General features: G+C 43.8%; 1 protein-coding gene, 1 long non-coding RNA gene and 1 other non-coding gene across 9 annotated transcripts in view; 1 reads left to right on the forward strand and 2 right to left on the reverse strand.

The window, feature by feature from the left end:
- Positions 1–12: 12 nt before the first annotated feature.
- On the forward strand, positions 13–23,721 carry LOC118239486. Its single transcript, XR_004771774.1, has 2 exons — positions 13–473; positions 23,025–23,721. It is a non-coding gene; the product is annotated as an uncharacterized LOC118239486 (long non-coding RNA).
- LOC113832863 lies at positions 5,383–5,489 on the reverse strand. Its single transcript, XR_003480336.1, has one exon. It is a non-coding gene; the product is annotated as a U6 spliceosomal RNA (small nuclear RNA).
- Fam71f1 (family with sequence similarity 71 member F1) overlaps positions 5,912–24,506 on the reverse strand; it is a 21,510-nt gene continuing 2,915 nt past the window's right edge. For 3 of the 7 annotated variants that reach the window (XM_027391346.2, XM_027391349.2, XM_027391352.2), the window contains exons 3-6: positions 21,981–22,233; positions 19,099–19,220; positions 15,201–15,244; positions 5,912–11,744 (exon numbers count right to left, since the gene is read on the reverse strand). In XM_027391346.2, the coding sequence (XP_027247147.1) occupies positions 11,419–11,744; positions 15,201–15,244; positions 19,099–19,220; positions 21,981–22,233 (745 nt within the window). In that variant the 3' untranslated portion in view covers positions 5,912–11,418. The remainder of the gene's footprint in view (positions 11,745–15,200; positions 15,245–19,098; positions 19,221–21,980; positions 22,234–24,506) is intronic. The other 4 variants (XM_027391348.2, XM_027391347.2, XM_027391350.2 and 1 more) reach the window with 4 other exon arrangements.

The following is a 24,506-nucleotide window of genomic DNA, read 5'->3' on the forward strand; positions in this document are numbered from 1 at the left end:
ACGTCCCCGCGAGCGCGCCGAGTTGCGTGGACCGGATTCCCGCCCAGTCCGGGTCGCCCATCCTGTGGGGACGCCGAGCCCCAGTTCTCTGCTCTTGGGCGTGTGGGCGCGGCCCGCTGACCACGGCCCCCGGACCGCCACGTCCGCATTCACGACGCTCGACTCGGCCTCCCAGGGCCTCCAGGATTGTTGTGGTAGCTTTCTTCCTGAGCTCCAGCCCCCGGGGCCGGATTGATACCCGAGTAACGTCACCACCCGCGGGGACCCAGCCCAGCTTCTGACTCTTGAGGGTCCCGGTTGATGTACTAGCAGATCTCCGCCCTGCCAACGTGTACCTTTCGGCTTCGTTCTCCACCCACCACGCTCCTTCGCACCTCTGCCCAGTCCATCGTGATCCGCGCCTTCCCTGAGAGCCTTACATTTCATATCCTTGTGGTCTTTGCTCACAAAGCGGCTTCATCTGCATGAAAGAAGTATGTTTTCTGGATTTTCCAGCTACTGAAAGCCGCTACTCATGAAACAGGTTGCTGTCCTGAAATGTCTTAGTGGAAGCTGGGCAGGTAGTGAAACTACCAGGGCCTACTCAGGTGCTAGCTCTAGGCATCTTTCCTGGTCCATTTCCTAGCAGTTTGCATTTTCAGTGCACAGCCAGATTTTGCTAAAACAAAACAAAACAAAACGGTGATTATCATTGTGTATGCGATTAGACCAAGTGTCTGGAATAGGATCCGCTGAACTTATATATCAGGAGCTCCCAGCTTACAGACCAGTCCCCAATGCATTCAGTAATACTAAATGAACTGAATAGAAAAAAATCCATTGCGTCGCAGGCCCCTGATTGAAGAGAAGAGCAGGAAATTAGCAATCTGGGGTTTTTTTTGGGGGGGGGTCGGGGGGGGGGAAAGGAGTGGACAGGGAGAGTTTGAACCTAGACTTTGCCCAGGACTCTAGTCTACCACTAATCTATAGCATAACCTACTCAGTGTCGTGAAATTAAAGCATGTTCATTGAGGGCTACTATATTTTCATCACATATAGAATGAGTAGCGCATGAAGCTCATGAAAAACTTAAGAAAGCAAATTAGTTTAAGATGGGAAAAGGCTAACAACTCCTGTTTGGGACCCTTAAACCATCAACTCAGAACACAACTGTCACCTCAAAGAGAGTTTATTCTGGAGCCAAATGTGAGTGGCCACGACCAGGAGACCAGATTAGGTTACCCCAAATTCCAAATACCAGTATAGCAACAGTTTGATGAAGTTTTTATACTTACAGAACAAAGAAACTATTCACCAGAGAATGGGTTACAGCAAAGTGGGGAAACCTTCCTTATAGCCCTCAGATATTACCTGATGACACACTTAGTTCTTGAATTGTGAAAGCCAGTGCTCTGCTAAAACAGTACATTCTAAAGAAACTAGTGCTCTGTTTCCACAGTCCACAGGATTTGCTTTATGAAGCTATTAGGTCAATTACACAGGAGAGCAGTAAACAGCCCCTAAATAAATGGATATGAAGATAACTAAATATGGCCCCAAATAGTTTGGCTCTCGACTTGCAGTATTCTAACTTCTCCACATCATTGAGGGTCTAGTCTAATCAGCTAACAAGCCTTGAAGAAGGTTCAGTTTGAAAGTGCAGCTGCTTTCTGGGAACTCTCGTCTACTGTTCCCCCTGTCTGCCAAGCATCACATTTTGTACATGGGGAGGGGACACATAGTTCTTACTAAATATTATTAATGTTACATGTTGCTGGGAAATGCTTCCTAGCATCTGAGGTAGATGAGGCTGAGAAGTAGCCTGGACAGTCATCTTCAGGAGAGGGGAATAGCCCATTAAAGCCATGAAGGAAACAACTTCTGAATCATATCATTAAAATCTACTGGCCATTACGTCCCAGATCTGGTTTTTAAAAGCTCTCTGTATTTGACATAATGTGGCATGTATTAAGAGCAACACACCAAAAATTAAAATTATCAAGAATATTGTCTGGCCTAAAGATAACAGGTGAAGGAAGTAAAAAATTTAAAACAAACCCTAGATTGACTATATATTTGCTCCTCTGATTACAGTTACTTGTACTCAAGTGAGTTATCTTATTTATAATTGGAGTATTTAAATGAATCTATTATCTTTTAATTCTACTGGGTTTATTATTATTATTATTGTTTGTTTTGATTCTGGCCAGCTTTATTTCATAGTTATAACCTTGGATGGAATGGCTAACTCTAACTAGGAAAAATTGATCTTTAATATTCAAGTTATCATAGCTCTTAACTGTTGGCTACTGGCCAAATCTGTTTTATTTTATTGGTAGTAAGCCAGATTTAGTTGGGGAAACAAAATATACAGCCACATTGTAAAAGAAATTAGATAGCAATATAGTATTCCTGTCAACCTTCTTTTAACAATGATAGAAACAAGAGATTAGACTTCTTATAAATCACAATCTTAATTAGAGGGTTAGCATAATAGTAAAATGCTTGCCTAGCATGCATGAGGGTCCTGGGTTCAATCCTAAGAACTACCTCCCAACCCCCAAAAGAAGTCAGAATGTTATCGTCCCTATAGGCATAACTAAATCTTTTATTTTAACAGCATTAGTGGAAATGGGACTCTATAAGGAGTCACTGTAGTTTTGTCTATTTCTTTTTTATTAGCAAAATATAAATATTGTTTAATTTTTAAAAAGATAATTGTACTGTGGAACACCTTAAATAGCCATTTAATGAAGAAACTTCATCTCTGAAGCTATAAAACACTATGGATGTTGTAGTTATTAGAGGTTGGTGTATTTTGTATAAATGAATAAAGGGAGTTAATGATATCAGGAGTCTCTAGCTAGAGTAAATTTCAACATCTGAACATATTTTAGGGCTTTTTACAGTGTTTAATTGATTGGACCCAGTTAATTAAAGGATTTAAAGAAACATGGAAAGAGAAATGTTGTTACCTGAGATACTCAGTTGTCAATGGGCTTGAAATTGAGTATCATTCAGCATTTCTGAAGCCCAGACAAATGTGTTCTTAGATGAAGTTAGTGTATCTTTCATCTGAGAAATGTGAACCTAGGAGTTCATCTCATCTGGTTTTATCGTCCAGTAGAGTAGGTTAGGGGTGCCTGGATACGTTTTCTCTCCTCCCGACAGAATGGAGTCCTTGCTTTCAGTGGATGAATCATCTGGTTTCCTTATTCTCTGAGGAAGACTCTATAACTAATTTTGAATTTTTGGTTATCATAGTTAAAATTTCTTTATAGTAGCAAATGCTTTTCTTTAATAGATGTGGTTCCTGTTGTTTCTTTACTTATTTTTAATAGAATGTCAAGTACTTTAAACACTTTTCATTAGTTCTTTGAGTTTTGTAAGTTTGCTTATATTCAATCTCCTTCCCTACACAGGACTTTCTCTCTCTCTCTCTCTCTCTCTCTCTCTCTCTCTCTCTCTTCCAATTTGGGATATCTTGGGTGTGTGGACTTCACTGTCAACTTACCAGGGGCTACACTCTTAGAATGTCTCTCTTCTAGTAGCTAACAATTGCCAGTAACTTCATGGCTGGGGGTCGTATTTGTGCCCGATTCCCCCTGAATGCTGGGATTTGGCCTGGATTGAATCTGCATGGGTTTTGTGTCTGTTATTATAACCTCTGTGAGCTCACATGTGCAGCTGCTCTGGTGTGTTCAGAAGACACTGTCTCCTTGTAGTCACCCACTGCCTCTGGCTCTTACCCTCTTGCCACCCTGTCTTCCACAATGATTCCTTGCCAGAGTCAAGCTCCAGTGGGGTTCTTGTGCCATAGGAAGGATGTGTGAAGTCGTCGAAAAATGAGGAATCTGACCACTGGTTGTCTTTCAAACTGATGGCCCCGACTAGCTCAGGGCGTCTTTGTTTATGCAGGTTCTAATTCATTCAAGCATGAGCAGTTTCAAAGCATTTCTCTTTAATCATTTTCCAAGAATCAATTAACATTTTAGTTTTCTTCTTACTCATTCCCTTGAGTCATTGACCTTTACCCCTTACCATTATATAGCAAGCAAATGTTCTAGCTAGGTACATCTACTTCATACTGTGCCCTACCTGGCAGCAAACATGTGGTTAGAAAGTAAGAAATTTGAGCCTATTGATTAATTCTTAACAATATGGGATCCGCTGAATCTACTGTGATGCCTAGAGTATTTCGGGTGCATACCAGTTTCTGAGTAATCTGTATATCAACTTTATTATATGGATTATAGTTATAATCCTATTCTTTATAAGTTCTCAAAATAATGATTAATACCTAACTCTTTAACTATGGAGACTAAGTTTCTTTGTTCTTCCTGGGAATTTCTAAATGTACTTCTTTAAGAGGAACTAGAAGTTTTAGATTTCTTTTTTGATACTTTGATATGGGAAAAGTATCTGAGTGTTTATATCCTCTTGCCAGAGAAATGTCTGACCTTTCATGTCCTCTTTTTCCTTCTGTGTTCCTATCAGGTTTTTAATGTCTTTAAGAAACTGTTTTTCTTGGTTCTTACCTGCTTTGGAATGTATTTATCTCTTTTCGGTATTGAATAAGCAATAATCATTAACTTTAGTTAGTTCCTCCTGCTTATACAGGATGCCTGCAAAGGCAGCCAGGGACAACTGGAGAAACTGGTTTCTGTAACAGATCAGAGAAATTTGGTTTTTCTGTAAAGGATTTTGTTCCCAGAAAACTCAGGCATAATCACTACTAACAAGACAAAACCAAGAGTCTCCATAAGAATAAGCATACCAAAAGTTAGAGAAGCCTGAAGCCCATGAACGCTCTAAGGTCAGCACAGGAGTTTGCAGTATTGTGCCCATAGGTCCTTGCCAAATGGATGGGATTCTCCAAAGGGCCTTGCCATCTAAGGAGCTCCATTTGCAACAACATACCTGTGCACCATTCCCATGGGGGTGAGAGCATGGCTCCCACCAATTCCTGAACTGTGGAAGTGGGGTAGGGGTGGTATGTATGTTTTCTTTGGGGATGAGAATTCAGCAGTCTCCTCTTCTAAGAATCTTGGCCAGTTGTGGGTCTGTTATCACCATCTACTGCAAATAGGGGCTTCTCAGATGAGGATGAGAGATTCACTGATCTCTGTGGGTATTCCAAATGAAATACACCAATCTGAAAACCCAAGTCTAACACCACAAATTAGAAAAAGACATGGGATATTGCCTTGACTTTTAAGATTCCTTTGGTATAAATCATAAAATTTAAAGACACATGTATTTCCTAAGAAGGCTGTTTAATGTTGCTTATATGTAATTTTTAGGGATGATCACTTGGAGTTCTTCATCTAGGGATGAGGCCCCATGAGGTTTCCCAAATCCATGTTGGTATGTCAACTGGTGCCATTGTTAAGGCTTATCTAGACAGCTATTTTGTTGAGACCAAGTACTCATTTTACCCTTGCGCAGGGGCCGTACTAATCTTCTCTGTATTGTTCCAATTTTAGTGTATGTGCTGCCGAATGGAGCATGAGACCAACTACTTATTTTATAAGAAAGATATTTTCCAAACTATGTAAACCTCAGTTGAAAGTCAAAGCTTTAGTTAATTTTGACAATTTATTAGAGCTATTTTTCAATCTAATAGGCCAAATTTTATAAATAAATTTAAATATTTGCCCATTAAAATGACTTCCATGGCCATTATGTAGTAGGAATACCCCAAGTTACTATTGAGGTGATGGATATCTAACAAGCAAAGGCTTTGTCCAGTAGGAAAACATAGAATATAAAAAAATCTAATCTCAGATTTTGAATGTCTTATTTAGTAAAAGGATAAAAACACAGCCCTTGTTTTTTGAAACCATTTTTGTAAACATCAGTAAAATTAGATCAGTACTTAAGAAAACCTTACCATTGCAAACAGAATCAACCATTAATCTATCTCAGGCCATTGAATTTTGACCTTAAAATTTTAATAAACTTTATACTATACTCAGTTTATTATAGCCATCCACTTTAGGCTTTATTCTCACAATCTTTCTACAATATAATTCAGTCTTCTAAAATTCTCATTCATTTCCATTTTGGAACAGTCTTTGTCTTACCATACAAAGTCCTTTCTCAACTAAAGCATTTTGTCTTTAACTTTTTTAAATCAAAAATATATCTCTTGCGTATAACCATTGTCTTTTTCTAACAGTGGGTTTTTTTTGTACTTAGCCCATTATTGTTGTTATTTAAAAAAAAGAACAATTTTAGCCTGATAATTTTCAATAAAACCCTAGGTGGCTGTATCTAAAAGAAGAAAATATATACACGATGTCATAGTTACCTTCAGCTATAAACTTGACACAACCCAGAGTCACTTGGGAAGAGGGAACTCAGTTGAGATATTGCCTCCATCAAACTGGCCTTTGGGAATGTCTGTGGGGGTATTTTTAAAATTGATAATTGATGTAAGAGGTCCCAGTCTACTGTGGGGAGTGCCACCCCTAGACAGGTGAACCTGAGCTATTTAAGAAAGGTGGCTGAGAAGCTAGTGAAGGGTACTCCTCCATGGTCTCTGCTTCATTTCCTGCCTCCAGGTTCCTGGCTTAGTTTCACTCCATGATAGACTGTAACCTATAGCCAAATAAACCCTTTTCTCCACTAACTTGTTTTTGTCAGTGTTTATCATAGCAACAGATAATCTAGGATAGAAATTAATTCAATTAAAGCAGACATCCCATTCATTATCTCTTGTTGCCCAGGACTTCTGGTTTTCCATGCAAAAATTATCACATTTAGAATAGTAAATGTTCCTCATTGAGGGAACTATAAAACCAAGCCATTGTTGGTTAGCTCTCCTCATTGTTCCAAACACAGTTGAAAGTCTGTAACTAGCTGACTTAAAGCTGGCTGCAGTGTTGGAAGGCATTGACCTAATGCTTCCTCCTTTTTGGAAACATTGTTTCTCCTGAAAAATCCTAAACCTGTGTGCTATCTTGGGGATATGTGTTTTGGATAAGAGTTACATTCTGCTTTGGGGATTAACCTTCTCAGATTTTACCCTGAGATGATCTTCTTCCACTGTGTCTAGGGTTACCCCGGATGTTTACAGAAATGGTAGCGTGCTCAAGACACTGGGTGATCAAACCCTTAGATGTATCTTTCTGGACATGCCAATACATTTCTTTCTGATTCAGGAACAGGGTGTATTTGTTGAGTGGGCTGGAGCAAAGTGGGGGAAACCTCAGTTGTAGGTCTCAAATGCTATGTGATGATACTCCCAGTTTTTGTCTGTGAAAGCTAGAGCTCTGCTAAGTTAATACATTCCAAAGGAAACCAGTGCTATTTCTGCAGTCCCCTACCTGATTTTCCTAATGATCACCAAGCTGTTAGGTGAGGTGTGGAGGAAACCAGCAAAGCACTACTAAATAACTGGCGATTAAGAGGGCCAAGGGACCCCCAAATAATTGTCTCTGGACTTGCAGTTACACTTGAAGTTCTGATGAGTTAATCAGCTGTGTAGAGGTTCAGTTTGAAGAGCAGCTTCTTTATGTGTTTCTGGATATTTGATCACGTTGTGAACCCGGTGTTTTCCATAATTAAATAAAACCTTGGGTCAAGAGGTGGAGCCAGCAGCTAGTTGACAGGAGGTAGCCAGTGGAGAGTTGGAGGGAGGGACTTTGAGTTCGGCAGTCTGGTTTTTTTGTTTGTTTGTGATGGTGGAAGGGACGCTCTCTTGCTATGTCGCCAGCTAAGGAGGAAGGTCAATTGGCTGCTCCGTGGCTTCTCTCTGTTAGCAAGTGTCTGACTTTATTGGTAAAATAAAACGATGGAGATTTAGTTAAAAGCGCCTTTGGCTGCAGAGGCAAAGTCGATTTAGCTGGACACAGAAGTCCTGCCCAGCTTGGGCCTGAGCAGCGGGGCAGTGATTATGGAGCGGCAGTGAGGAGCTGAAACAGTAGATTCAGGTACAGCTGCTGTGCCAGCGATAAAACACAAAAGGGCATTGGCTACTGCTGATGGAGAGCTCATGAGGTGAGACTCAGGCGGAACTGAGGAGGTCTTAAACAATAGAAAAGAGTGAGGTGAGGGGTAGAGCAGAAGGTAAATTCTCAGGCCACGCAGGGGGATGAAGGTGGTCAAGAATGGCACTCAGGGAAAACATAGCTAACAAGTTTAGGTGGGAAGTGTGCCCTCATGAGGGGCAGAATGAGATTTAAAGTGGTTCTCTCAGGAAGGCATGTTTTCGAATAAAGGCCGACTACAGACAGGCTACCTAGGGAAGTGTTATTTCAGAACTTTAAAATGCCTTCTTGACATGAGACACAGTATAAGGCGCTGGCAAATCCATAGTGAAAGAGACATCACCCCTCAAGGAACTGCAGCCTAGAGCTAGGATGATGTGGAACTCTGTCTTCTAGACATGACACCAGAAGCCAGAACAGCTGTTATTACTCCTGAAAGACCCTCACATGTTGGGTCCATTAACATTTCCTCATAGAAGGGAGGCTCATATTCCCCCAATATCCATATATAAACAGTTAACCTTTACTGGGATGGGGGGTTCCTCTGTGGTGTGAGTGCCAGTGTTAGTGACCTGTACTGTTGTAACCCCTTACCCATGTTCCTGTGAGTAACTTCAGTGAACTCATTAGTTCACCAAGCTAGACTTAGGTGGACCCAGTTGTGTGTTGTGTTGTTGCTTTATCTGGGGTAAATGGAAAGACTTCCAGGGAAAAAGTCATAAAATTGCCCTGGAAGTATGTCAATGAAAGCTGGACAGATAGTGATGCTAGAGATTCCTCATGAATAAATAAGGGCCTGGCTAGGAAGGGAAAGGAAATGAAAATGAACCCTTGTATACAAGAGAGCTTTTTTTTCTGTTTGTTTGTTTGTTTGAGACAGGGTTTCTCTGTGTAGCTTTGGAGCCTATCCTGGCACCCGCTCTGAAGACCAGGCTGGCCTCGAACTCACAGAGATCTGCCTGCCTCTGCCTTCTGAGTGCTGGGATTAAAGGTGTGTGCCACCAACGCCTGGCACAAGAGAGCTTTTTAAAAGTAAGAACAGCAGTTGGCAGAACACATGTCCAGCATACACAAAGCCCTGGGTTGAAGCCCTAGCATTATACAAAATCAGGTGTGATGGCACACACCTGTGTGTAGAGACAGGCAGCTCAGAAATCAAGGTGAGACCCTATTCCCCCCCCCCTTTGAGATAGGGTTTCTCTGTATAGCCTTGGCTGTCCTGGAACTCACTTTGTACACCAGGCTGGCCTTAAACTCACAGAGATCCACCTGTCTCTGCCTCCTAAGTGCTGGGATTAAAGGCGTGTGCCACCACTGCCTGGAAGAGACCCTATCTCAAAACCCAAACAAAAGATGGTTCCTCAGCTTCCAACCCATCCACTAGTGAACAAGCTTGAGCTGGGCAATAGGCAGAGGAAGAAGGATGCAGTTGGTCCAGAGTGCCCTGAGCAGGCAGGAAACCACACTTCTCTCCTTGGTTTATGGCTTTACTTTTTAAATTAGATAAATAGACGGTTGGCGGGGCATCTCTCAGAGATGTGCTTCTTGTCTAGTTCTCTTAAGCTTTTCTCCCGGGTCTCTTCTGTTTCCTTGTGTTGCTACTTTTCTTTTCTGCCTCTCTTCTCTGACTCCCTCCTGCCAGCTCCTGTGTCCTCTCTGTTTGCTTGCATCCACAGCCCCCCTGGGCTTGCTTCCCTTGCGTTGCTCTTCTCCTGGCTTGTCTTTTGGAGAATGCATCCCAGTCTACCTGCTCGGTCGGGCCCATGGGATGCAGGCTGCTGTGCTCTGAGGCGGTGGTGGGAATACATGGAGAGGCTGACGGTGAGGAGGCACTCCTGTCAGTGCTGTGGTAACTCAGGTTTGCTCCTAGTGGCAGTTTCCTCCTCCCTTCTGTCCAGAGAGAGCCCCCCCGAAACTGAAAACTGAAGAGACGTGCTGGTGTGGGCTTCGTCAAGTCCCCCCAATGGGAAGGGATTCATTATATAGAGATTCCTGTGAGTTCCAGAGAGAAAAGTGGTCAGTATCATATAAGTTACCAGGAAAACTCTTCTGAGAATGCATAGACACAATGATGGCCTTTGTCTCTGACAACTCTAAACTGTATAGCTGTCATTTCTTCTGATACATAAAAATTAAACAAAGTTTAATTCATAGGTATGGCATGAGATCGCCAACGTGCCTAATAATTAAACCAAACAATTGTGATCTAACAAAAGTTATGTGACTGTGATTTCTCAAGTAGTGAATCCCCATTTAATTTTTGGACTGCATTTGGTTGTGGCTAACTGAAACCGTGGAAAGTGAGACCACAGGAGGGAGCAGTTGTTCTTTACATTTTAATGTTTAATTTAATTATGTGGATGGGGTGTGTGTGTGCATATGAGTGCAGGTGTCTGTGGAGGCCTTGAGGGGTCAGATCTGGAGCTGGAGTTACAGGGAATTGGGGGTCATCTGGGTACTGGGAACCAAATTCAGGTCCTCTGGAAGAGCAGTATGCATCCCTAACTCAGAGCAACCACTTAGGCCCCTAGTTACATTTAAAACCTTTCAGTTATTAATAAATGGTCTTTCAGAAGAGTTTCATTGCTGTTACTTCACATAATCATATTTCAGCTGATATTATTTCATTGATAATACCTAAAATTTTATGACGTTTGCTTTGTGTGTATATTGTATGTAGATCATGAAATGAGAAAGGGCTCATGGGAAGACAGGAAGACACCCTGAGGAGAGGAGAGAAAGGATGGAACAGTGGAGTGCTGGTGACAGGAAAGTAGAAGAGAAGACTGTTTGGGAAAGAGAAGGGCACTAGCAAGAAGGGGGCAGTGGGGACAGGGGAGGGCAGTAAAGGGGGGCAGGAGAATGAAGTGTAATGACATCTACCTATGAAATTACTGCTTGCACAGTGGCAGAATAGCCATGCAGGCTTATCTGAGGTGTGATTATTCCTAACTAAAGGCAAGAAAAGTACCATAGTGAAAGCATAGTTTTGTGTGTTCGCTTAAAAATTGCTTTAAAAATAAGATTTTTTGTTACAAATACAAAAATAAGTATTTTTATGAATTAGAAAAACATAAATTAACCTCCTTTAGGACTCTGTCAGACAGTGCATAGAAGGTACTTCCCAGTGCTGTGAGTAAATGTTGGCCGGATGGGGGCCTTGGAGCATGGAAAGAGAAAGGCTGGGACCCCAGGGAAGTTTGTCCTGCCCTGCAGTCTAGCTCCTTCTCCCTCTCCCTACCACACCACCAGTAATTAGGAAGACACCAAGAGCTCTAGGGGAGAAGGGGTTAAGAGCCAGAGGAACTGCTGAACTCCAAGAGAAGGCCCCTCTGCCTTCCTGCACTGCAGGAGGAGAGGGCTCTAGCTCAAGCATCAGCTGAACAGTCTGCCCTTCAGTGCCACTTGTGGGGACTCGGGTCTCTGGAGATACCAAACTAGAATTTCACTCAATAGCATAGGAGGCAAAGACAAGAAGGCAGAAGGGCAGAGGGTGAGGTCCTCTGGAGTTACCCTGGGGACCCCAGGACACAGTCCCAATTCTGAGCTTGAACTCCAGCCTGTCCCTTGAAGACCACCAGATCAATCCCATCATCACCGTACCTCCAGTTAGGGACAGCCGTGGCCTGCTGGAGGCAGCCAGAGTGCCGAGGAGCGAGAGGGGCTGTGGCCCAGAAGGGTTCTCTCTTTCCCACTCTCCGTAAGTGAATGCGTCCCTCCAACTGAGATCACGGGTACAGGGGATACTGTCTTCACTGGGAGTAGCTTTCTCTAGTCGAGAAAAGGAATGCATTTGCACTCTGGCTCACAGAGCACTCTGGAAGCTAACAGCCAATCGTTGTGGGGAGAGGAAGCCATTATACACAGACATGTAAGACAATTACAATTCTTGTTTCTATCACTGGAGACAACTCTCCCACAATCCCCATTTTACAGATAAGGACTTAGAAGTCCATAGAGGGTGATTAATTCACTAATGGCCACATTGTGATGTGGCAGAGTCGATATGCAAAGTCAACCAAGCTCTCTCCAGAGTGGTTCTTAACCACTACATCATGCTGAGCAAAACAGCCTCAGTAAATGGGGAGAAACATTGTGGTTGGGACAGGTTAACTGAGTAAACCTCCCCAAGGATATTCAGTCAGCTAAACCCACAATGGCCTGAAACCAGAAGAGCAAAGCCAAAGCCTATTCTTAGATCCTTTTTGCCCCTGTCTATTCAAAATGTAACCCAAACCATGGTAAAATTAGGATCATATTAGAAATGCCTGGTTTCAAGGCCTTATGTCCAGGTCTAATGAATTAGAAATAGCATTTTAATAAGACCAAGGGTTGACTTGTTAGCCTGCTAATGGGGGCACACAGGTGAACCTTGGGCCTCTGGTTGTCTAGACTGAATATCAATTCCAGTGCCTATCCACCTAAGCCCTATGCAGTCAAGGTTGGTCTTACGCTCACGATTCCTTCTCTTCTTGCCCCCCCCAGGGCTGGGAACAAAGGCATACACCACAATGTCTAACTGAGTGCATGCATGTGTCCATGAGTGCCTCCAGGCATGCACCTGTGTGCGTAGGTACATGTGAATGAAGGTCCTGTCGAAGAGCAGAGGCGTCTATCTCCCTCCTCCCTCTGGAGCTGCTGTTACAGATAGCTCTGAGCTCCCCGAAGTAGATGCTAGGAACCAAACTCAGATCTGGAAGGGCGATATGCACTCGAAACAACTGAGACAGTCTCTGAAGCCCGTGGGTGCTGGTGGTCAAACTCAGGTCCTCGTTTTTTCCCTGCCCTTCTTTCCATTTTATTTTATTTTTAAATCTAGAAGTTCCAATAGAGGGCTGGAGAGATGGCTCAGCCGTTAAAGGCTAGGCTCACAAATAGAAGTTCCAATAGAGGGTTCAGAGCATGGTTCAGTAGGAGTTAACAAGAGTCCCAAGAGCCTGGCACGTAACTTCCCTTTTCTGCCTGGCACAAGGTACAGAGAATATCCCAGCATGGATCATTAACATCAACCCAAGAATATTCCAACATCAGATATCTTGGATTCCTTTTGGTGTTGTTTGATGCCCCATTAAGATCCTCTGTAGCCCAGGCTATCCTGTAACCTGCCATATAGACCAGGTTAGCATTTCTCCCAAGTCAGTTTTCCAAGTACTGTGATGATAGGTATGTACCACCACACCAGATTGGCTATCCTGAAATTCTAAACCTTTTACCTCCAGTCCTTGCGCTCATTAGAAATATTGAGTATTCTGTTTTCCTAACCTCGTAGAATATTTTAACGTGTGTGTGTTTGTGAATATGCTTGAGTGTTATATAAAAACAGAAAAATTAGTTGACATGGTGTCAAAGGTGAGAAACACAGTCACAGATGGGGAGGAAGTGAGGCTCTGTTCCCCTGTTGTGACTTAGGAGCTCCCATCTCCATCTTCAGTGCATTCTGAATGCAGCCTTCCCTTCAGCACATCTTTCTTGCCCACCAAGCCTTAGTATGTGCTGCACTCCCTTTTTACAGAGTATATTTAAAAATTCAAGCTGGGCAGTGTGGCGCACGCCTTTAATCCCAGCACTCGGGAGGCAGAGGCAGGCGGATCTCTGAGTTCGAGGCCAGCCTGGTCTACAAAGAGAGTTCCAGGACAGGCTAAAGAGAAACCCTGTTTTGAATCCCCCCCCCCAAAAAAATTCAGATTTGGAGCTTCTCTTGAAAAAAAAAATCAAGAGTATCTGACAATTTCAGGCTATATGCCAGCCTGGCAGCAGGTAATTAAAGCTTTAACTAAAACACTCACTGTTTTGGTTGCTTCTGTCTCTATCACTCTAGATTGTATGTCTTCTTAATGTTGAAAATGGATTAGTTGCTACCAGTTAATTTTTTTGATTGACTCATTCTGTTTTGTGTATGTGTGACTATTTTGCCTACATGTATGTCTGTACACCACATACATGCCTGCTGCCCATGGAGGCCAGAAGAGGGTGTCAGGTCTCTCAGGACTGGAGTTACATTCAGTTGTGAGCTGGGAATTGAACCTGGGTCCTCTGCAAGAGCAGAGAGTGTTCTTAACCACTGAACCATCTCTCCAACTCTACCATTAGTTGTTTTAAATATCACAAGGTAAGAGTCAACCACTCCTTTTGCTCATGTTCCCTCAGACCTCTTTCCATTTATTCCACCTATAGACATACGAGTACATAAAAAGCTCTCATTTGGAGCCTAGCTCTTCTAGGATCTACAGTCTCCTCTGCATCTCAACATACAGCATGATGTGGCTGTCTCTGAGCCAACATGGAGAATTAATTTGTCAATGGTCTTAGGTCCACATATTTACTGAACTCCCATTGTGTCCCCAGGGCTGTGCTTGCTTCTGTAGATGACTTAGAGGCATGGATGCAATTTAACATTCATTAAGAAATAAGCCTTAAGCCTTAAGCCTATAAGAGAACCAGAGAATAGTGTGAGAGGTTACGAGGAGGAAAGTTAGAGGATTTGGGATAGATGGGTTTAGAGTTAGCTCCTCAGGGGAAGGAAATGGGTGGGGTCTGGCTAAGCTATGAGGAAGCATGGTTGAAAGTGACTGAAACACATGTGGCTGGAGTAGACACCAGGCAGGGAGCGTGGAATCAGGTGAGACAGGAAAGATGGGGAAGCTGATGAAGGACCACTTCCAGAAGACTCAAGGCAGATTAGAACTGGAACCAGCTGCTGCTTCTGGGATGTCACATTTTCTCACATGGTCTCATCTGCTCCCTCTCGCCTGATGCTATCTATCATGTATGACAATGACACGAAAGAAGAGAAGCACCCTCTACCTTTATGTACCTCTGGCACCCAAGCATGAGCTTTGAATGTTGTCTAGAAAGGAATTTCTATAATTTTGGTATGCACCCGTGTGACCCCCTGCCCCTGAGAGAAGGCAGTGCGGCACTCAAAGAGCCTCTGGTGCATCTTCTGAATGCGTCCAGGAAGCAACAAACGGGTGCAGATGGGAGGGAAGGACTGGCCAGGGTCATTTTGTGTGACTGGAAATGAAGAATATAGAAATGTCTCAAAGAAATAGATGAGTAGGGCTTGGTGCCAAATTAACTTTGGTGGCCAAAGAGCCCAGAGAGATACCCTTTATGGCATGGAGATACTATGGTACTTCTGATGGCATCCAGAAGGCAAAGGGGGCGTTGTGAGGATCTGAGTCCTACCCAGCAGCGAGCTCTCCCTGGCCCCGCAGCCTCCCTTACCTGAGCTGGTCTTGTTGATCTGCATCTCTTTGCTCCTCCTGGAACTCCAGTCATTTCAGGGTCAAGGAAACGAAGATCAAAAGTTAAAGAGAAGAACATTGAACTCAAGAGGGTTTTGTTTGTTGGTTGGTTTTTTGTTTTGTTTTGTTTTTTTGTTTGTTTTTTGTTTTTGTTTTTGAGACATGGTCTTGTATATATATCTAAGGTTGGCCTCAAACTCACCATGTAACTGAGGATGACTCTGAACTCCTGACCCTTCTGCCTCCTGAGTGCTGGAATTACAGACATGCACCAGCATACCTGGTTTATATAGTGCTGCAGACCAAATCCAGGCTTTGTGAGTGCTGTGGCAAGCACTCTACAAGCAGCTACATGCTCAGCCCTAAAGTCATATTTCAAAGTGTATCCCTAGTTAGACTTTTCCTGATGCAGAAGATGTACAGACAGATATAAATATGGAAAAGGCCAGCTGTGGCTACACTGGGTGGGTGTGTTGCATGCTATGTTTCCAGAAGAGAAAAGGGGAAAACTAGGGTAGGGTGGAAGGAGGAAGGGACCAGAGCCTCTGATTTGTCTGAGGAGGAGGGCTGTGACCCTATCTTGGATCTTGCATCTCAGCCATGTATGCTATTTACTGTTTGGTGGCATGTTGCTGCTAATGAGCAAAAACTGGCAATAAGTGCAACCAGCCTGGAAAGTGCCTGGATCTAAAGCATCACCACACGGGGCTTTGTTCCAGAAAATGGAGGAAGCTAAATGTCTGTACGTAGCAGCTCCTGAGATAACAGGGAGGTAGAAGTGATACTCCTTCACTCCTTTTCTCACGGCTTCCTGGCCCATTTTACACATGCCAGTCCAGACCAGTTTAGCTGCTTATCTGGTCTCTCTGAGTCTCTTTTTCCTTTCCAATGAACTGTCATGGCAACAGCTAGAGTGACCTTTTCCAGATGTAAATTAGATCAAAGTACCTCCATGTGTATAATGTGGCTAAGGCTCCCCTCCACTGAAAGTGCACAATCCTCCACATGGCTTCTCAAGCCCTGCTTGGCTGGGCCCTGCCTGTTTCTCCATGTTCTCTGATGTGGCCTTCTTGCTCTTTCCCTGAACCCACCAAGTTTCTTCCTCTGGACAAAACCTCAGCCATTTGTTTCTTCAACCTGCCTTGCTCTCTACCTTCCCCCTTCTTTTTGTCTAGTGCCTATTTCTCTTTCGGGGCTCAACTCTCTCCAACCTTCTAGAATTAAAGACCAGAGATAGGTGGTAGGCCTCTAGTAACCCCACCTCCCTTTTCCTTTGCGGGTATTATTGTTTTGAGACAGAGTAGCCTAGGTTGGCTTCAAACCCACAGGAATCTTCCTGCCCTAGCCTCCTGAGTATTGAGATGACAGGCATGTACTTCCATCTCAGCCTGAGAACACATAATTTTTGTCTCAGCCTCACTTGCAGCTAGTTTGGTTTGTGGGACTGAGTTACAGCAAGTAACAGCATGAGATATATGCAAAAGGGTCTGTGTGGTTTGAGTGAGAAATGCACACACACACACACACACACACACACACACACACACACACACACCACTCTCTCCCCCTCCCCCCTCCCCCCCCCTCTCTCTCTCACAGAGGCTGAACACTCAGTCCCCAGCTGATGGCCCTGTTTGGAGAGGTTTAGGTGGTGCAGTCTTGTAGGAAGAAGTGTGTCACTGGGGTTGAGCTTGTGCCACTTCCAGTTAGATCTCTATGCTTTGTATTTGCATTTGAAAATGTGAGTCTTCAGCTTCCTGTTCATGCTGCCATGTCTCCTAGCCATGAAGGGCTCTTATTACTCTGCAACCATAAGCCCAAATAAATCTCACTGTGTATAAATTGCCTTGGTCATGGTGTTGTATCACAATGATAGAAAAGTAGCTAATAGAGTGTCCTATAAATATTAAATTAGCTGGGGATTGTGGTCATGTCTACACTCCCGGGCAGGAAGACCCTGAATTCTGAGCCAGCATTGCCAACATAGACCCTGTTTCAGAAAAAAACAAAAACAAAAAACCCAAAGAAGCCTGTTCAAGGTCATCTCACTAGTTAAGTTTCAGGCCTGCTGCGTTACAAAATCAGTGATTTAATAATTTGATTCAGTTCAAAACTTGCTTCAATATACCTTTGCTCTATTAGAATTCAGCATTATTTCAAAATATGACTTTCTTTTGTTTGTTTTTTATTTTTGTGTCTTTTGAGACAGGGTTTCTCTGTGTAGCTCTGGCTTTCCTGGAACTCACTCTGTAGCCCAGGCTGGCCTTGAACTCACAGAGATCCACCTGCCTCTGCTTCCTGAGTGCTGGGATTAAACGTGTGCGCCACCATGACCCAGAATATGACATTCTATGTAAACATTTCTTAATTATAGTTTTCTTTTTTTTTTAAGAGATTTATTTATTATGTACACAGTGTGTCTGCAGGCCAGAAGAGGGCACCAGATTTCACTACAGATGGTTGAGAGCCATCATGTGGTTGCTGGGAATTGAACTCAGGACCTTTGGAAGAGTGATTAAGATGGCTCTTAACCACTGAGCCATCTCTCCAGCCCCTTTAATTATAGTTTTCTGTATATTATAGACAGTAACAACCTTTTGTACAAACTGTTCAATCTTTCCCAAGACAATTAGTAATAAACATTAATATTTATTGAGCTCTCACTCACATCTGCTTCCTAATCTGACAGAGTATGCTAAGTATTTGATGCTTATGAACTCACTTAATCCCAACAGTATCCTAATGCAGCTGTCTGTTATCTTTTAGGTATTGTAAAACAGAAAGCTGAGGCACTGGTCTATGAGCCATCAAACAGTAAGAAAGTACACTTTCTCTGGACCCTCTTGCCTCTCAGCTTACCACACCCTAGCACTATTCGGTTTGCCTCTGAGCTACTCTAACTAGTTCCTTTTATGGCAAAACCCCCTCCTCTTGGGTTGATATATAACTGAGTGGTAGGGCCCTTGTTTAGGATGCTTGAGGCCCTAAATTTAATCCCCAAGCTGGAGGGAGGCGGGTATCTCTCTTCTATGTGTCAGGAATGGTGGTACTGATTTTCTTATAATTCCAGCACTTTGGAGGTGGAGGCAGGAGGATCAGGAATTCAAGATTATTTCTTGATTACTTAGAGAATTTGAAGTCAACCTGGGCTACATGAGATCCTATCTTTAAAAAAGTTCCTTCTTTTTTGACACTTCATTTTTCTCTCCTGGTGATATTTACTAATTCATTTGTGGTTTCCTTTCTCTGCTTGTAACCCAAACTAGTCTGAAACTCATTCTGTAGCCCAGGCTAGCCTCAACTTTGAAACTGTCTGCTTGCCTCAGCCTCTTTCTCAATGCTAGAATGATAGATATGAGTCACCACACCCGGCTTCCTGTCTCTCATATCACGCCAAATCATCTGTACCTCCAGGGACATCTTCAGGCATGGAGAAGACAGGCCTGTACCCTGGAGCATCCCAGGAGACTATACTTTAGGGACAACCTCAGGAGCTCTATAAAGTCCAAACAGAGGCCCAGTCAATAGAGAAACAAACCCAGGACACAGCAGAGTTTAAAGCAATGTGGTTATGCCGCTATAGAATTAGATACTGGATCTGAATTTAGCTTTCATCCTTTCATGCCTGTTACTAACTCATTTTCATTGCTGAAGAAGTGTTTTTGTTTCTATACACTCCTCTGGAGTCAGGCCTACCTTGCTTGGTATGTGGAGACAGAGACTAAGGCAATGGGAACCCCAAAAATTATTCAGAGGCTAGGCAGTGCATGATAGTGTGTTGTGTCCCTAACTGTGCTTCTTTACCAAGGGTCTCACTGCTGGGACCTTCCAGGCTAGGGGAAAGGATGGCATGGGCTAGCCTGATTTAAATCATGTACCTGTACTGTTTCTGCTGATGCAAGTCGGCAAAGATCTGTGAGAGAGCCTCGCTCTCCCCCTGGGCCATCAGCTGCATGAGGCTCTCACTGGGCCGGGAACATGGAGGTTTCTTCTGCACTAACTATACAGAGAAGGAACAAACAAACAAAACAAGAGGTTAAGCCTTGGCTCTCTGCGTTTTCTTAACACCAATCTCTAGACTCTGCAACATCAGGACCCAATCTCTCCCATTAGGCAGTTCTCTTTGTTGGTATCTCAGTGTTTGATATAAATATCCTTTGGTACCTTAAAGGTAAGATCTTCATTGCACACTTGCCAACATAGATTTAGTATTGTTAACTTGTTAAGATGAATTTTAACAGCTTGTGCTACTTGTTTTTATACTGAAATGTATAAAAATTGTATAAAATGAAAAATTTAATATGTAAAAACCTAATTCCTCTAAGAAAAGCCCTGTATGCAGTTGCTTTGTGGATATGTGGTATATTTGTACCTGTTCATGTGTGTGTGTGTGTGTGTATGTACATATAGGTGCACACACACACACAAGTAGAGGCTGCAGGCCAACACAATGTTCCCTCTATCATTTTCTACCTGATGGTTTAAGACAGGCATTTTGCTGGACCTGGCACTCACCAACTCTGCCCAGTTGGCTGGTCAGCAAGTTACAGGGACCCTCCCCAAGGGGGCCTATGAATCACCTGACCAGGAGACGTCTCTCAGGAAATCTGACCCACCTAAAGATGTATGAGGAGATGGGAAGGGTAATTATGCCATTAATAAAACAGTGTACTTTTACTTCCTAGAAACCTCACCACCCCACCGTGCAGTTGCTCGCAGAGCATCACTGTTAAGCCCACTCACTTTTCTGTATTCTACCTCAAAAAGTGCCACTTTTCCTTTTCCTGTTTATCTCTTTTTCATATACCACCAAAAGCCAAAGCACAAAGCCAACACTCTGGGCTTTCTCATTGTTTCTTTGAAGACTCTGCCCCACAATGTGTTATTATTTTTTTAATGTGGGGAGTTTTATTGGGGGGAAGGGAAGGGAGAGGGGGGTGAGAGAGAGACAGGGACAGACAGACAGACACACAGACAGGCAGACAGAAAGAGAGAAGGAGGAATAGAGACCACAACCTGTTCTTAAGCTGTTTGCCAACTTCCATTGTTGAACACAACTGATATCTTGGACTGCAACTCAAAAGGTATTAACAAATGAATAATAAGAGCCTCTCTCAGGCTCTTCCAGGGGTCCTGAGTTCAATTCCCAGCAACCACATGGTGGCTCACAGCCATCCGTTATGAGATCTGGTGCCCTCTTCTGGTGTGGAGATATACATGGAAGTAGAATGTTGTATACATAATAAATAAATAAAATCTTAAAAAAAAAAAGAGCCTCTCTCAAACAGACACAACACCCCCATAGTTCCCAGGCCATATTTTGTAGCACAGGCCTGTAACTAAGCCCTTGAAGCCTAAAGCAGGAGGATCTGGAGTTGTAGGCCATCCTGGGTTCTAGAGCAGGGTCCTGCCTTGCAACAAAACTACCACGATTCATTCACAAGAGCACCACCAGCAAGGAATTTATGTAGGGATACTTTTAACAAAAGTCTGTTGGGGTTGGGGATTTAGCTCCTTGGTAGAGTGCTTGCTTAGCAAGAGCAAGGCCCTGTGTTCAGTTCTCAGCTCTGAAAGGAAAAGGTAGCAAAAGGATGCCAGTGAACAAAGAGCTTGATGTTCAGAATGCATGTAAAACCAGGTGCAGCAGCTCATATATGAAACCCCGGAGCACCTTCCGTGAGATAGGAACCAGAGACCAGAGAATCCACAGAAGGTCGAGGGCCAGTTAGCCTGGAGTGCACAGAGGAACAAGGAACCCTGTGTTAAGTAAGGTGGAAGATGAAGGTTGTCACCTGAGGCTGTCTTCTGACCTCTACATGTGTGACATGGCACATGTGTGCTTACACACACACACACACACACACACACACACACACACACACACACACACACACACACACAGGGTTGGAGGGAGGAAGACCCAGAGAGGGAAAGAGGAGGACGGAGAGGTGGTAAGAATAGAGAATGAAAAAACTAAAAACAGCAAACAAAACCCTCCCACATGGGTTAGGGAGATGGCTCAGTGGGTGAAAGTGCTTGTGAAAGAATTGGGATCTGAGTTCAGATCCCTAGCATCCATGTAAAGAGCCATCCACAGCAGTGCACACCTCTAACCCTAGCACCGGGGATGAAGAGTTTGGGAGCAGAGATAGGAGAATTGTTGGGGCTTGTTGGCCACCAGCCTAGCAAATATCCCTCATGCTCCAGGTTCAGTGAAATACCCTATCTAAAAGGAATAAGGCAAAGAATAATAGAGGAATATACATGAAGTCTTCCTCTGGTCTCTGCATGCCCCTCATAGTGCATACTGACACCCAATACACGCACGCACGCACACACGCACACACACACCAAAAAAGTCTTTTTTTTGGCCTGGCATGGTAGAACATGCCTATAATCCCAGTACTTGGGAGCTGGAGAAAGGAGGCTCAGGATTTCAAGGCCAGCTTTGGCTACATAATGAGTTTGAAGCCAGCATGGGCTACATGAGACCTATCTCAAAAAGCCAAACCAAACCAAACCAAACCAAACAAACCAAGCAAAACCCTTCCATCTTGTTCATTTTAAGTGAATTGTGGTGATGGCTGACGGTTGCACAGCTGTGTACCATACGTACTTAGAAAGGGTTTTCGGTTACAAATGCTACCATGTTGGAAGAAAGTTAAAGCTGAGGGCACCTACACAAGGCACTCAGCAGCAGCTCAAATCTCCCTTCTCCAACTCCAGCCTTGGCTGAAGGCTAGCAAGGGGGATTTCTTACCTCAGACTTCCCACATGGGTTGCAGAGGCTCTTGGGTACCAGGCAGTGAGTGACAAGGATGCTAGGGTCCTTGGTGGTGATGGACAGACCCTTCTGCAGAATTTGAACCAGGCGGATCCAAAAAAGGAAGACAGTCTCAGGATGGTCAGGGTGGAGCTTTAGGAAGTAGATCTTCTCGGTGACTGTCCTCAACCTCAGGATGCGTTCATGGTGGTCACAGATCTGGAGCTCCACAAACTTCAAAGGGAGAATGCTAAGGACACAGAAGAAGACACTTGGACAACCCCATTACTTTTGACATGTCCCCTCAAGGGTGGAGGCTCTTAGGGGGGAGGAAAGAGAGCTCTTGGCCAGTGGTGCTAAATCCCGGGGAAAGCAGAGATCCCTGGAGCAGTTAATCAAGATGGAGACTCTCAAAGATAATCCCAAAGATTCAAATTCAACAGGTCTGGGCTGTGGCCCTGGGACCTGCGTCTCTCACTCTGCCATGATTCTCATGCCAGCGTTCCCTGGGTCTGTGCCACAGCAGTAGCTCAGGAATAAGGTGGCCAGACTCATGGGATTTGCCATTTCCTTCTTGAAAATGCAAAGGGAGCTGAGCCACCTATACAGCTTGTTCATCCGTTGTAATACCTTCATGTCTCCAAAACCTCCCAAATGAGCCGACTCCAGGACCTGGCTTAGTTCTACCTAAAACTCGTTACCTGTGGTGGGAGTACTTGCTACAGGTATACCAACATCTTAACAGAGAGCCCTGGCATGAGGTAGCTTGGAGTGATGAAGGGGTCTCCTGAACCTCTGGTAACATCTAGAGATTCTCCGGATGATTTGCCGATTGTGTAAGGAGGCCTTTTGTGGCTTGAATATCAAATGTCTCCAGAGGCTTAGTTGTTTAAACACATGGTCCACAGCTAATGGTGCCATTTTGGGAAGATTATGGAACCTTTGGAAGGAGGAGCCTTGTTGGAGGAAGTGCATCACTGGGGGGAGAGCTTTGAGGTTTTATAGCCAGAGCTTATTTCCTGTTCTCTGTTTTTGGTTTAGATGCAACACAATCAGCCAGCTTCCTGTTCTTGCCAGCATGTCTCTCCTTCCCTGCCACGACACACTCTGTCCCCCTGGAACTTTAAGCCAAAATGAACCCTTTCTCTCCTGAGCTGCTTTTCATTGGGGTATTTTATCACAGCAATAGAAAGGAAACTGGAACTGAAGGACTTAAGAATTAACAAAGAAATAAAATAAGGAGAATCAAGAAGGGCCATTCTACCCCAAACATCATGCTACTATACACTATAGCCTCAAGTGGGACTTAGGCAATTCACATTACAGAGAAAAACTGCAGCCACTGACTTGTGATACAGAAATCTAGTTAGCCACACACCCAGGACTGAAAAGAACACGTCTCTTCCGAACAGCTCTCCAGCTGCCAGGTCTCAGGATCTCGTCAACTCCTTAACCAGAGCCTTAGAGGTTCAAAATCAGAAGAGTGAAGCAAGTGTGCTTGGAGACCTGCCTCCACTCCTGTCCATGCAAAGCGTCCTTCCACACAAAATAGTCTGTCCTTCCAGTGAAAGACTGTCTGGTCTCACCTGACTTGTCAGGTGTGAGCTTGCCCATGCATGTGTTTGTATATGGAAGCCAGGGGTCAATGTCACTGTCTTCCTCTATAGCTGTCCACTATTTAAAAAAAAAAGTTTGTGGAATGTAAAAAATAAATTAATAAAAAAGAAAAAAATTTAAAGAATGTTTGGGTTTTTCAAGACAAGGTTTAACTGTGTAGCCCTGGCTATCCTGGAATTCACTCTGTAGAGCAGGCTGACCTAGAACACACAGAGATCCACCTGCCTCTGCCTCCAGTGCTGGATTTAAAGGTGTGTGTCACCATGTCCAGTTTAAAATTTTATTTTAACTTATTATTTGTCATGTGTATGGGGATTCTGTGTACATGTATGTCTGTGCACCACATGTATGCAGTGTGCACAGAATCCAAAGAGTGTCTGCTCCCCAGAGACTGGAGTTTCAGACAGCTGTTAACTGCCACAGAAGAGGAGCCAGTGCTTTTAACCCCTGAGCCATCCGTCCGGCTTCCACTGTCCTTTTAAAGGGACAGTTTAAGAAAGAAAAAGAGCACTTGTTCTTGCAGAGGACCTGGCAATCATGGTGATTCATAACCATCTGTAACTCCTGTTCCAGGGGATCTGACACCTTCTTCTGACCTCCACAGGAACCGAGCACACACATGGCACACAGATGTATGTGCAGGCAAAAATTCACATGGCTAAAACAAAATTAATAGACTAAAAAAAAAAAAAAAAAAGAGGCACTCTCGAGGAAGGAAGTGGGCTAAGGAGTTGGGAAGACAGTCACTCAAAAACCTCCACCAAAATTATTGAGACATTTCTCACTGAACCCAGAGCTTATGGTTTTCATTTGGCTCGACTCTGGCAAGTCTCTAGCCTAGGATCCACCTCTTCCTCCGCACCGTCACCCTGTTCCTGGGGTTACAGGCTTGCATCGTACTTGACT

The sequence above is a fragment of the Cricetulus griseus genome, assembly GCF_003668045.3.
Source record: "Cricetulus griseus strain 17A/GY chromosome 1 unlocalized genomic scaffold, alternate assembly CriGri-PICRH-1.0 chr1_0, whole genome shotgun sequence".
NCBI lineage: Eukaryota > Metazoa > Chordata > Mammalia > Rodentia > Cricetidae > Cricetulus > Cricetulus griseus.